Genomic DNA, 15,283 nt, shown 5'->3' with positions numbered 1-15,283 from the left:
GTATAATTCTGGACTGCACACCAGATATTTCAAAAGTTGAGCAGATGACAGTTGTGGTACATTTCGTCCAGGAGACAAGGCTCGACGGGGTATAAGATGTCCGAATTCAGGAGCATTTCCTGGGATTTCTTCCAATGCCCGATTCTTCAGGGTCCACTTTGACACAGGTCATACTCAAGTTCTTGGAAGATAAAAAAAATCCTATTGTGTAATATGAGAGGGCAAGGATACGACAATGGGGCAAACACGAAAGGAAAGAAGTCTGGTCTCCAGAAAATAATTTCAGATAAGAACAAGAGAGCATTTTATGTACCATGTAGCAGTCACTCATTTAATCTTGTTGTAAACGATGCTGTTATGTCTTCTAAATATGCTGTTTCCATGTTTTTGACAGTGAAAAGCTTGTATGACTTCTTCTCGTCCTCCATTCGAAGTTGGGATGTCTTGAAGAAGTATCTGCCTAACCTGTTGCTGAAGCCACTGAGCGATACTGGGTTGGAAAGTCACATCAATGCACCTACTCCCCTAAGGTTCCAAATTGGAGGCGTTTATGATGCACTGGTTCAGATATCAGAAGAATTCTATGGTATGACTGCTCATGAAGCAACGTCACTTATGAATCAAATAAAAAATTACACCTTTCTCACTTCTCTGGTAATCTGATAGACATTGTGCTTCGCATCAGTGTAGTCAGTAAGACCTGCCAGACCACTGTCATAAATGTTTCTGAGGCCGTGGAAATGCTTGAAAAAACATAAGCATATTTCGAGAACAGAAGAAAAGTTTGTGTCTTTCTTGATTGATTCCAAAGGATTGGCTACAGAATTAGAGCTAGAAGATCTCACGTTACCACAGATAAGTGTTTCCAGCGACGAAGTAAGAAGCCAATACACTTTACCTATGAAGGAAGGGATGCGACAATAGATGACCCAACAAAATGTTACAAGATTGAATTCTGTTATTATCTTTTAGATATAGTAACCACATATTTGGATGAGAGATTCAGTCAACTGAAATCTCATTGTGATTATTTTGATTTTCTCTATGACTTCGGCGAGCTGAAGAATGCACCTGCTGACAGCCTGGACACAAAGTGTAAAAACCTCGAAGTGATTTTGCAATATCATGAGTCAAGCAACATTGATGGACTGGAGTTGAGGGAAGAACTAGAAGTGCTTTCAACATTTTTGAAACCTGGAATAGGTCCAGAAGAGACTCTGAAGTTTATCGGAAGACATAATTTTTGCCCTAATGTTAACATCACTCTGAGAATTCTCCTAACACTCCCAGTGACAGTTGCGAGTGGTGAGAGGAGTTTCTCAAAACTGAAACTGATGAAGACGTACCTCAGATCAACGATGAGCCAAACTCGTTTGAATGATCTTGCAACAATATCGATGGAGCACGAGCTTGCAAAGGACTTCACACAGATCGTGTGAAAGAGTTTGCACAAGCGAAAGTCAGGAAGATTCGATTTGTCTAGTATTTTTTCAGATTTTTATATTATGATCAGTGTCTTGGTTATTTACTGTGTTGTTTCTTATTTTGTTCAACATTAAATAGTTATTGTAAATATTATTGTTCAAACCAAATTATTGTTAAATTGTAAGTATATTTTGTTTTCTCTTGAATACATTATCTGTTCACAACCACTGAAAAATGTTTATTTACGTTAACTGTAAGATCATGCCGCTGGGATTAGCCGAGTGGCCTAAGGCGCTGCAGTCATGGACTGTGCGGCTGGTCCCGGCAGAGGTTCAAGTCGTCCTCCGGGCATGGGTGTGTGTGTTTGTCCTTAGGATAATTTAGGTTAAGTAGTGGAAAGCTTAGGGACTGATGACCTTAGCAGTTAAGTCCCATAAGATTTCACACACATTTGAACATTTTTGTAAATTCACAAGGCTTATTAAAATTAGCTAGATTTCTTCCCTGAGGTTTGACTCCATTTTTGAGCTGGTGCCCAGCGACTGTTTTGCACAAATCTGTAGAGAATGTCATCAATCAGCCACAGTTTTTGTCTTTGTTTCCCAGATCTACATAAATTTCGGACACAGTGTGGCTATACTCAATGGTTTGAGTTATGTTTACATCTACACAGTCATGCTGAACTTAACTGTCAACATGACGGTTTAGATGTAAGCACATATTAAAAGCTTTGAGACTGGCCACTCAGTGGCCAGAACCTAGGTATATCTGAAAAGTAAAAACAAAAATTGTGATTGTTTGCTGACATTTCCTGCAGATTTGTTTAAATAAAATTACACAACGTTTTTTTGGGGGGGGGACGGTTGGGGGGGGGGGGGGCGCCGAAATTTAGCAGCTCGCATGGGGCAGCACTTGGGCCCTCGCCGGCCCTGATTCAAAGTATAACATACGGTATAATCATATGATTAGCTGTTCTGTTTACTACAAGTGTAGTCCAAAAAGTTCCAGTGTGGATCGAAAGAAACCACCTACCTCAGTGAACCTTTTCTAATTTTCAATGTAGGCTCCCTTTACACCAATGCTCTTGGCCTGGTGATGTTCCAATGCTTCTAAAAAAAGTGTTCAATTCCTTTAGGCCTGCAAAATACCCATCAACTTTGTCTTTAACTGAAGAACTGACAGTCAATCATCATCCACAGAGGAAAATTTTGAGATTCAGGAAGAAATGAAAATATAATGGACCCAAATCAGGTGAGTAAGAGGGGGATGTGACAGCAATCCATATTTTAGTTCAAACAATGAAAAATCCAGGATGTAATAATGACAATGTTATGAAAAGAATTGATTGCTACTCATCAGATAGTGGAGATGTTGAGTCACAGGTGGGCGCAACAAAAAGATTTCTAGACCACTAAGTGTTCGGGGGAAAGTCCTTCTTCTGAATTATACATCATACACTCACACACACATGCACACACACACACACACACACACACACACACACACACACACGCACACGCACACACACGCACACACACACACACACACACACACACACACACATTCATGCAAATGCAACTCACACAAACATGACCACTGTCTCTGGCTGCTGAGACTGGACTGCGAGCAACAGAACGTGATGGGATAAGCAATTCGTGTGATGGGGGTAAGGAGGAGTCTGGGTGGGGAGGTAGAGGGATATGCTTGTGGGTCCAGAGAGGGACGAAGTGGGAAGAGGGTAGGGCAGCTAGTTGCAATCGGGAGGTTAGGTAGAGTATTGGAGGAGGGGGGGAGGGGGAAGGAGAGAAGTAAATAGACTGTGAGTGGTGCGTTGGTGGAACAGAAGGCTGTGTAATGCTGGAGAGGGAACACTGAAGGGGATAGGTGGGTGAAGGTCAGTGGCTAATGAAGGTTGAGGCCAGAAGGGTCACCTACTCAACCACAATTACTTCTCTTTTGAGGACATCTCATACAAACAAATCCACGGTATCGCAATGACACCCACATATCTCCACCCTATGCTGACTTGTTCATGGGCCATCTAGAGGAATGGTCTCTAACTACCCAGAATCCCAAACCCTCACCTGGTTCAGGCTGTCTACCTGCACGAATAGCCACTGATAAACTGTGGTCAAGGCACAGCTGGACCACCCAACTGCTGAGCATGCTCCCAGCACAGTGTTCTTCATTTTAGTGGCTGTTTCACAACCTGTGCCTTCTGCATCCTTCCTAGCAACATAAGATTTTCTGAATTGTGCAGGTGGGAACTCTCCCTGTGATGTACCTACCTCCCTGTAACCCTCCTGGCCTCAATCTTCATTAGTCACTGTCCTTCACCCACCTATTCCTTTGCTGTTCCCACTCCAGTAGTACGCAGCCTTCTATTCCATCAATGCACCCAAAGCCTTTTTACTTCTCTCCTTTTTCAACCCTCCCCACCCTCCACCTAACCTCCCGACTGCAATCAGCTGCATTACCCTCTCCCCATCTCCTCATCCCTGCATGCACCCACATGCAGCACTTTATCAACCCCCACCCTTACCCTGCTATCCCTTCCCTCTTCACCCCAACCTCCTCCTTATCCCCACCATCCAGACTGCTTCTCCCATCATGCACTGTTGCTCACAGTCTGTGCTCAGCAGGCAGAGACAGCGGTCATGTGTGTGTGTGAGATGCATTTGTGTGTATGTTGTCTAATTCAGAAGAAGGCCTTTCGACTGAAAGCTTACTTATCTAGCAGTCTTTTTGTTGCACTTGTCTGCTACTCAGCATCTCCACTGTGTGGTGAGTAGCAGTCTGTCCTTTTCATAATGTCTTAGTTCATGTATTTTTGTCATGAGAATAACATTTGTGTGTGGGTGTGCTTGATGAAACATGACTTTCTTCCTTGCCAAACCTGGCCTTTTTTTTTACTGCAAAAAATCTTGTTGGTTGCTTTGAAAATGGTTCAACATTGTTTGGACATTTTCATTCTGATGCATTTGTGATACTGTGTTAAGAACAGTGGCACCCATCTAGCAGATAATTTACTCATCTACAATTCTACAGTTACAAAGCAATATGCCCATTCAGATGACATCCGTATAGCTTCACCAATTTCTTGTACTTTCACTCAGTGATCCTCCATGATCATTTTATGCACTTTTGCAATAATTTATTGGGCAGTAGCACATCATGGCCGAGAGCTATGCAGATCATCATCTAACCTGTCCCTATCAAGTTTAAACTAGGTCAAATTCAAACTAGTTTGTCCACTTGGCCACAATTTAATATAAAGGAGAAGAGCCCCCTGTGTTTTGAAAATTGACATGAATTTTCTTTGCTTTCAAACATTTCTTTAGAAAGTATTTAATCACTGCTCGAATCTCAATTTTTTCCATCATCGCAAATCACTACATGGAAACATCAGAGAGATACCCACACCATGGATCTTTACCCAGAGCACTGACACACCACATTTTTACTCATGTAAGGATGACCTATTATGTTGTGGGCACTTGTGCTGACATGTGGTTGTGATTCCATGAACTTTTCAAATTGCCCTCATATCATAAGATAATAACAAGGAAGGCACTCATATTTCAAAGAGGGAAAAAACTAAAATCTTGAAAAACCTTTCCTACTAATCGATAAAATGTGTTAATAATCTTCAATGATAACTTAAATGACTGAAATAACACATAACTTTTAGAAAAGCTTTTAAACAGTGTTTAATGGAAACTTGTTTTATTTGGATCAAGAGTAAGTCTGCATGATTGTGTGTAAGTAAATGGAGAAGAACTGCTGAACAAATTAAAAGGTGATAAACCTTATGTGGATATCAGGCTTCTTTTATAAAATGTGCTTTGTTTGTATTGCATAAAAAAGTAACAATCAACCCAAAATTGAAATCATTTGAGTTCATTTACTCATATAACTGTGGAAATTTTTGTGTATGATTTCTGTATATGTGTTGATAAACAATCATGTGTGATCTTTTAATCCAATAAATATTGTTTATAATTATTAGAAAAATATAAATATGCACAGACCTAAATTTTGTGAACTGACAAAAACCATGCAAAGTAAACTGTTAATAGATGAATTCTAATAAGCCATTTCAGGTCTTGTATTTGGTCATTTTTGTTTCCTTCACTTCTAATTGAAATGACTGTTACCTTTAACATACCTCTTAAGTGAGGAAAGTGGGGCCAGCATTTCGACGTCCAGTGTCTCAATCTTATTCCGATCCAGGGTAAGAATTTCAAGAGATGTTGTGGTCCTTACAGCCAGTGGTATTTCTGTGAGTTCATTTGCCCACAAATCCAAGTTCTTCAGCCAAAGCAAGCCAGCAAAAAGGTTGTTTGGCAATGACTTTAAATTATTCCAACCCATTGAAATCCACTCTATATATGGGTTTCCAGAAAACAGATTCCCTGGCAGATGTGTGTTTACTCCATTTACCTGTATCAAATGTGAGCAGTTACAAAATTATAAATTGTGGCACATAGTATTTCCAAACACAATGGTACAATAAATAATTCATTTTTTATTATCAGCATCTCTGCTATATCATGAGTAGCAACTTTCCTTTTCATAATATTGTCACACATTTTGTTATATGCATGATCTTTAACTTGACTTTAGAGAGGGGTATGGAGGGCAAAGGATGAGATGAAAGAAATCTTGCCCTGATTGCAGACTGCTGTGGGAAAATTAGGGGCACAAGCAACACACCTGTGCTTTTTGCTTCATAGCAAACTGCTACAAAAGCTGAAATGACACCAAGGAGTTAACAAAGGTTTAAGTGTTTATTAACTGCAAAATAAACTGCCTTATATATTGGAATGTTACGTAATTATACACACTGCAGCAAATTAAATATCACTGAAATGAAATAATAATAAACAATAGCTACTACACTGTTACTGAACACAGTTTTGTTTGGTAGCTATGATTTGCAGTGGCCAGTGGTAGATATGATTTGCAGTGGCCATGCATAAAATGACGCCAGCCAGAAGTACCTCAGATGCAAATATAAAGTGCAACATAGTTCGTATTTAAACTAAGAAAATAACAAAACTTCTTGCAACATTAATATTGTGTACTGGACCAGAGAAGGTCCCAGGTTCAGGTTTGAGTCCCAGACTTGAACACAGTGCTTTAATCTGCCTGGAAGTTTCAAGTCAGTGCAAGCTCCACTGCAGAGTGAAGATTCATTCTGCTAAGAAAATCATATTTTTATAAAAAAAAATTTATTCAGCATTCATTCCTCTGAATACTTATTTAATGGTTCACACCTTTCCAATATTAATTTACAAGTTCTAAATGGCATCAAGTTATTTTCCCACAACCATTTAGTTGATTCATAAAGATACAAAGCAGTTTTGGGAGTTCCCTCTTTCTTGGATTAATTTTTACTTTTACTTAATAGCAGTCATTGTAAAACCCTATTATGTAACTCTCTGGGGAAAAAAATATGTTAATTTATCAGATAAAAGACTATGCTTACTAATTTTCTGGATGAAACTTCAACACTGAATGAACTTGTCTCTTTATATAGGGTACAACTAAATTGCCTTTACAGATTTTTTGAGAACAGGTTCCTTATGTCAAAACAAGAAAAAGATGACTAGTATACATGGGCTCTAAAATGCATACATTAAGATCTATGAACACTTGTTCATCTTCAACAGTGTGAAACACATTTCTACCACAAGCTCCTTGCTTTCTATATTTGAGGAAGAGGTTGTAAGGACCAAAACAAGAAGAGAATGTCCAGCAAACATAGGCTCCAAAATGCATGTTTTACGAGCTATGGGCACTTGTTCAATAGAGGAGATGTGTTTCATACTAAATAAGATGAGCAAGTGCCCTTAACTCTTAAGGTATACATTTTAGAGCCCACATTTTCTGGATATTTTTTCCTTGTTTTGATGTTATGAACCTGTCATCAAAGACTGTAAAGGGAATTTAGTTACACCCTGCATACATTTACATATATACTCTGCAAGCAAACTTATGATGTGTGGCAGAGGGTAATTCTGATGTCATTATCATTACATAGCTTCCTGTACGATTTGTGAATCCTATGTGTTTTGGACAAGTAATGGTAAGTCTCCATATTAGTGTTGTATTGCAAAACCGTCGAATGGTGTTTACATTTCAGTAGCACATTAGATGGATATGCCGTATTCAAAGAATATTTACTTATTTGCATGATATACGAGAGAGAATTGTCGGAGCATGTGCTTTGATAAGTGCTGAAGTGATAAGGAATACCACTTAATCCATGATAAGAAGATTGCAGCAGTGCATTGATACCAATGGTCATCACTTCGAAAACCTTCTGCAAATGGTTGATCATGCCACCTTTGTGACTTTTGTTGACCTTCTAAGATCTTACTGTTACACATTATTGGATTCCTCTTGATAGCCGTTATCAGAAAATAGGTACCAAACTATAGAATCCCATTTAAAAAAACAAAGTTGACCTTCATATCTCTGAAGCAACCCCCCCTAGCAACAAAAAACCAACGTCATATTATGGACCCTGTTGTCCCATGCAACATTTGTCCCAAAACTTTTCAGCTCCTATCATAATTTCAGAGTTATTCTTGGTAGTAATAGTTAGTGACTCATCCTGTATACTGTAGAATCATCTGTGAATAGTCTCACAATATTGTAAGCATTAACAGTCCTACAACACATCTTTAGTGTACTCCTGTACACATCTGTTAATTTTGCCCCATTAAGAACATGTTGCATTCGATAAACAACATTTTTGAACAAAACTAACAAAATTACTACTGAAGTTTAAAATGAACAATATTGCAATATGTGGAGACAACAGTAAATAATCAAAATCCCAACAAACAATGGAAAATCCAGGATGCAATAATTACAATGTTGTGAAAAGGATAGATTGCTACTAACCATACAGCACAGACGTTAAGTCACAGACAGGCATGACAAAAGGCCATTATACATATAAGCTTTCAGCCAGAGGGCCTACTTCCAAACTAGACATCATACACACACACACACACACACACACACACACACACACACACACACACAGCTCACACACGTGTCCAACATCTCTGCTATAAGGAGAGTAACAATCTATCCTTTTCATAATATTGCCGAAAACAAAACAATATTAAAAGAAGCACTATTACAGTGTAATATAAAAATAATAGTAAATGTACCCACAAGACTGACTGATAGAAGCCAGATATTCATTGATATTGTTATCACCATTATTGATAATAGTGACTGTGGTGTAAAAGTTCTGCAAACAATAATCTCCACACATTATGGGTTTATGTGTTACATTTACAAAAATAGGAGCTCTATAACAAAAACAATGGTACAAAAGAGAGAAATCAGAGTTATAAAACAATAAAAAACGACAGTTTTAAAATTACACTGAGGTAGGAAAAGTCGTACTAAACCTGTTCGAGCACAAGGCACAACTGAGAAGTAAGATTCATTTCCTAGCACACTAATGTGCCATTTTCAAGTTGCATTCCAGAAACAACCTCTCAGAAAAAGCAAGGTCACCATAGACAATGGATTACCGAAGAAATAATCAAAGTCCAATATAAACCAAGGGAATTACATCCTTTAGTCAGGCTCTTTATCAAATGCCAAGATTTTTTGTTTGCAGATGATAGACACAAACATGACAGCAAACAGCATCAACTACATTTTAAAAATGTTGGTTAATGATATATTCATAGATGCAAATAAATGATTCCTAGCCAAATGTTGTCAGATGTAGGTAATATAAAAATTTAAAAAAAAGCTCACACACTTCATTTAGGCCCTTTCATTCCATAATGCATACAGATTCATTTGTTGGGGATAGCTCATCAAACCAACCTAAAGTTTTCCAAGTCCAAAAGTGTGTAATATGATCATACAGTGTAAGCTTTAATGGCTGCTACAGACATTGCTTAAAACTTTCAGGCCAATTGGCTATGTTCACTGTATAAAAATGTTAGGAGAAAGTTTTGTACATCAGCCATGGCCTATTAGCCTGGAAGTTTCAAGTGGTGTGTATGAGTTATTGCTTGTGTGAAAACAGAAATTACCTGCAGAGGGAGTGCGCTCATGAGACTTTTAGCTCTGTTCACAACTCTATGATGCAACTCTGGGAAGTCAGAGCCTAGGTTTTCACAGAATCCTTGAAGTCTCTGGTTGAAGCCTTTCACTTAACTCAGAACTGGAAGGCCATGATCAGTTCTGTGGACAATGCTGCAAATTGTGAGCTTTGTTGAAATTCCTTGAAGATGACTGGTCTTCTCAATCTTGCCTGCCAGTTGCTGGAATATTCTAAGTGTGGCATCAAAGCCCAGATCACAGCTTTGTTCATTCCATCTGCTATACTTATCAAATGGCTGGTGGTGCTGTCTCTTTAACATGTTGAATGAGGCCTTCAGAAATACACATTCAATGCATAGGGTGATCCTTTCTAACTGTTGCTAACATTTCTCTTAGGGGTCCCTGTTTTTTGTAAGTTCATACTTCTAATGATTAACAGAAAAGACCTACTGTGCTTGCTTTCCCTTGAAATGAGAATTTGTTTAGCGTATAGATCAGTTTATTCAATATGAATAATGCTGTGGTGAGGCTTAAGGTACATGAATTATATTGTTTGATTTTGGGTTTCATATGGCATGAAGTGCCACCTGGTAGATGAGGTTGCTTGTTCTCTAGTTTTGGTTCCTATGAAATACAGACAGCAAAAGAGACAGTGAAATCTTATAGGATGAAGACCTTAGAAACATGATTACAAATTACATACTTTAAGACTTGTACTGAAGCTACAGTTTCCACAGAAAGAAAATGCAGTTTATTTCTGCAAAAGAAACATTGAGTTTGCTAGTTGTGGATAGGAAAAGGCACATCTTGTGAATTCTTTATCAATTATTTGAGACCAGTGATGTAAGATTTTAAAAATTCTGGTCACTTTTGGCATATTTTATCAAAATACGAGAGGGGTCTCCTTGTCCACGGTGCACTACCTAGAGATAAGTACAGATTTCATGGGAGAGGAACAACTCATTATACATACAGACAGAATGTGAAGTTGTTCTACTGTTGATAATCAAGTTAGGGGGAACATTTTCAACAGAGTGCAGAGGATGATATTAATGATATGTTTTTAAGTAAATATTTGTCCATCAAAAGCTGTGTTCTATTGCATAATGGCATTTAATGGCCTTATATTAAGAGAACTTTAGCGAGAGTTGGGCCAGTAGTGCCTACAGACCAGCGGATATATGTAAAGTTTTCTTAATTTGTTAAGACTGTGCTTTGGTTCATTGTGGATGTAGAAATAGATGTAGGTTGTGGTGTGCTACACAACCTATAGGCTAGCATTTCCCTGTACAAATATGCCTGCAGCAGCTGCACCCCCGACAAATCTGGCTGAAAAGTTGGTGGTTGAAAGTAGGCTGTTGTCAATCATGTAGACTACACTAAATTTACAGTTCAACAAGTTTACTTGCACTGAGATGTTGAATGAACTATTGTTAATAACCAGATTGAGTCTCATCTAATTAAATTATGCACAGAAAAATGGATACTCATATACTAAACTCAGCTGATGTTCTATAATGTGATTGTTTGAGTGCAGTAAACTAACATTTTTTACAAAAGTTCTAATGTGGAAAACAGTTAATTAACACAATCATAAATTAAAACTCTTAATTCACTGTCTTTCAGATCCATCCTTAAAATAGATATGAACAAAATGTGCACAGGATTATCATTTGGAAATAACACAGTTCACAGTGTGATCCTATTGTCATAGCGAGCAATATTGAAGTTTGACACAGTCCATAATAATAATTACACACTCTATGTCCCATTAAGCAATTAGAACAGTTACTGAATAATTGAATGAACTCCTGGACATGAGATCTAGACAAATCACAGTACATTTTCTCACTTTTAATTTATACTGCATCGTCTGTGGTACATTTTCCCATACTGACTACTTTCAAATTCACCAGTCTGACCTTACATGGCTTACAACAAGCTTCCTTAATCAAAACTGAACTTAGCTACTGCTGTTTATTAGATTTTCATAAATTACAATTAAAGATTTGCACTTCTGAGTAATTGAATATCAGAGGGAGATTCATTTTAAAAAGGATTTACTGGATAGTTTGTCTAAATATGGGATTCTATTTCCATAATAATGTTTTGACTAAGGATCTTAATTACCCTGAAACTAAATGAATGCAAGAGTGCCAACATATTTTTGTCACAGATTGTATGAATGTTTTAGTTATTTGTGTAGCTTTTTCACCTACTTCATCAGGAAGTTAGTAATTGAGTATATGTTTACAAATGAACAATGAGAATGAAATCTGAAATTACTGGTATTTTGTAATTAACATGGTTTGTAGGCAAGCTAATTACATTTATGGGTTCTAAATAACCAAAAGAAGGAAGCAGACAATAAAGTTAAGTTGAATAAGTCCTGAGTCAATATTTGAAATATTTATAATATTTTGTAGTCAGTACATGGGTGGGATATGAGCTCCCAATCCTGAAGGCAGGCATTAGTAATTTTTAAAACTTTTCCATGATTTCTTATTGATCTGTTACTGTGTGGGACCAGTGATAAATGAGAATAAAATATAACAATGAACACAATCGACTTTTGACAATTAATGTAATGGGATAGATAAAAAATCTACTCACCAAGTGGTGCCAGTACATACATATAAAAGAAGGTTATAATTAGGCAAGTTTTTAGAGCCAGTGGCTCCTTCTTCAGGCAAAAGAGGTGAAAGGGAAGGAAGAGGGGTGAAGCAAAAGGGCTGAAGATGTCTAGGAAAAGGGGTAGATTTCAGAAAAATCACCCAGAACCCTGGATCAGAGGTAAGTCTCTGCTACCCTGTGGTTCTGGGTTACTTTTCCAAAATCTACCCCTTTTCCTAGACCTCTCCAGTCCTTTTCCTTCATCCTTCTTCCTTCCACTTCAACTCTTCTGCCTGAAGAAAGAGACACTGACTCTAAAAGCTTGCATAAATGTAACCTTCTTCTATGTGTGTGTCCTGCCACCGCTTGGTGGGTAAACTTTTTATCAATCCAATTACCTTAACTGAGAATAAATTATGACAGTTAAGAAATGGTTCGACAATCACACTAGGTCTCTCAGTGAACAATCTAGCATCTTTCCACTGGGAATGTCAGTATAAAGCTTGACTCCATTACATATGTTGACAAGGTTGATTATATGGGGAATACCCAAATATCAATGTATGGTCTGATTCGTAATTTGTATCTGAAGGTAATATCAATAATAGCTATCATCAAAGATATTGTTTTACTGCATCCACATTTCGAAAGACTAAATTGACAACTTACACATTTGCCAGGAATGTAGGTACTATAAAGAGTGCTTTTAGTTTTGCAGTTACATTATTCAGTTGCTGTTTAAGTACTACTGCAAACTTAGAATTTACAGGAGTTCTCTGATAATTTTCAGAGGATAACAGTTATAAGCATCCTATTATCTGAGTCCTATTTTTACAGTTTGGATTAATCACCTCTCTTACTTATCATATTTCGTATGACCCAGGGCTTTAAATAATTTCTCTCATTATTTACCTTTGTTGTCTTTGCCTCTTATTTGCAACTTTACCTATTCAATTCTAGTTTTTTGGACCTGCGACCCAGTACAATAATTACCATACTAATATTTACTAAATGTGAATATTACTTAGACAGAAAAGGAACCAATTAGAATAACTGTAATATAAAAATATATCATTCTTTCTTATAATATTTTCAAGCACTACAGTTTTCAGGAAGGTCTCTCGTTTCTGAAGACAATAAAACAAGCTGGCATATTTAATACATAATTTTCAAATATTGATAAGTTCCAACTTTCCTGAACAATGTTGACAAATTTCTAAAAAATCTGTTGTATCATTACAATGAATTTCATCAAGTTATAAGTCAATTCCACTATTTTGATAAAATGTATATTTTTCTTAATGGCAGGTGGAATTTTACTGTTTGTAACAAATATACAATTTTTCAGTATAATTTTACAAACAATATTAGTCTTTGTGCCAAAATGTACAACAAAAGTTTCTCTTTTTCAGTGTTTTCCCTCACTTAATACTTCCAACTGTTCAGAATCACTTTCCCTTCAGATCAATCCACAACATGTTAAACAAGAAATTGAGAATCTCTATAAAGTCAAACAATACTTAAAACTGCTCTTTATAGGAATTATCTGGTTATCTAGATTCAGGAATTGAAGATTCAGTTACATGCATGTCAACTAACACTGCTCATTGTAATTAGGCTTCTTTCCTTGCAAGATAGATAACTGTTGACATATGATAAATATCAGTGTTGGTATGTTGATATTAAACTAGTGATAGGAAGTACAAACATGAAAGCAACTCCCTTCCACCCCCCACCCCCCGCCCGTTTATAATAGTTCAATTATAGTTATTTATTAATGCAGTGTCTAGCTGCTGCTTCGTTGTTTAAGTGTGTAAGTTACTGATTCCACATTCCAATATGATGTATAATTTAACACTTTTTTAATTTTATGATCTATGTTGTTATTATTTGCTATACAAAATGCAATACAATTAGCACTGTCATAACACAACTTGAATCAATTTGTTACAAAATGTGTAGATATGGTTGTACTCAATACTTACTTTTCGCATGATAAGTTTTGTCAGGTTTTCAAAACGATGGAAAGTCTCTTTATTTAAAAGCAGTGGATTTCCTGAGACAAGGAGCATTTGGACTTCACGGGGAACACAGTCAGGCACAGATGTTAAGTTACGGTACTCGCAGTTTGCTATGTGACCGCTAGGACTCACATCACATATACAGCCCCCATCATCAACAGTATTACTCCCAGCAGAGAGTACGGCAAAGAACAGTATTAACAGGTGCTTCCTACATTATAAAAAATATTAATGTTACACTTTCTAAGCAACTTAAGTCTAAGTTTGTTAATGTGATGATAAAAAATCCATTTGTCAATAATAATGGTGAAATCGTATTTCAATGAGTTCATATGTTTACCACATGCACCATACAGATGAATGGAGAATATAACGACAATGTCTTTAGTCTGTATTAAACACACAATCTTCACTTTTTTATTCATAATATTTTGTGCAAGGATAAACAGCAGTGTAACATTTAAAGCAAATAATTGTGTATTTTATTACAGCTGTATCCTATTCAATTATTTCAAGTATCACATGCACATATGTAAGTCACTTTTATGACACTTTTATTAAATCAGAAGACTGAATTATAAGCTACTCTGAAATTCACAGCAAAATTGTGCAAAGAAAGTGAGAAAAACAAAGGGATGGTGCATAATCATCAGAATTTATTGAAAACTCTAATCTCTATAACGTACTTACATCTTAAGTGATGTTGCCAACTATCCAGATTCTATAATAACAATACTGTGTGAAGCACAGTTCTTTTATCTAGACAGGCGCCATGAGAGATAAGAAAGGTTATCCAAACAGTAGCTGGTTTTCCCCTCTTATAAAACAAAAATTAAAATGACCTAAAAACAAGGATGCTTCATTCCACGAACTACTCATGCATTGGAAATTCCTGATATTTCAAGTAGCCAACAAACAACATTTGCTGTTGGGATAAATTACTAGTACTTCTTCATTTTATTGTATGGATTATGATAAGTGGCCAAGAGAAACTCTGTCTTCTGGGAAATGATAATTCCATTTCTGCAAAGCTGAATAATTACTCTATCAATTGTTGATTATAAGTAATCCATTTTATTTATTTATTAAATGAAGAGTGGAGATAGTTACTTCTTATTTACTAAGCAAAATGCTTA

General features: G+C 36.8%; 1 protein-coding gene across 1 annotated transcript in view; it reads right to left on the bottom strand.

Moving 5' to 3' along the window:
• LOC124789564 (leucine-rich repeat-containing protein 38-like) overlaps positions 1–14,976 on the bottom strand; it is a 34,936-nt gene extending 19,960 nt beyond the window's left edge. The window contains exons 1-3 of the mRNA XM_047256968.1: positions 14,838–14,976; positions 14,112–14,358; positions 5,594–5,868 (exon numbers count right to left, since the gene is read on the bottom strand). Coding sequence (XP_047112924.1) covers positions 5,594–5,868; positions 14,112–14,358; positions 14,838–14,839 — 524 coding nt within the window. The 5' untranslated portion in view covers positions 14,840–14,976. The remainder of the gene's footprint in view (positions 1–5,593; positions 5,869–14,111; positions 14,359–14,837) is intronic.
• Positions 14,977–15,283: the final 307 nt, after the last annotated feature.

The sequence above is a fragment of the Schistocerca piceifrons genome, chromosome 3 (genome assembly GCF_021461385.2).
Source record: "Schistocerca piceifrons isolate TAMUIC-IGC-003096 chromosome 3, iqSchPice1.1, whole genome shotgun sequence".
Taxonomy (NCBI): Eukaryota; Metazoa; Arthropoda; class Insecta; order Orthoptera; family Acrididae; genus Schistocerca; species Schistocerca piceifrons.
Note: the sequence above shows the minus strand (reverse complement) of the source record. Positions and strands in the feature narration are given on the sequence as shown.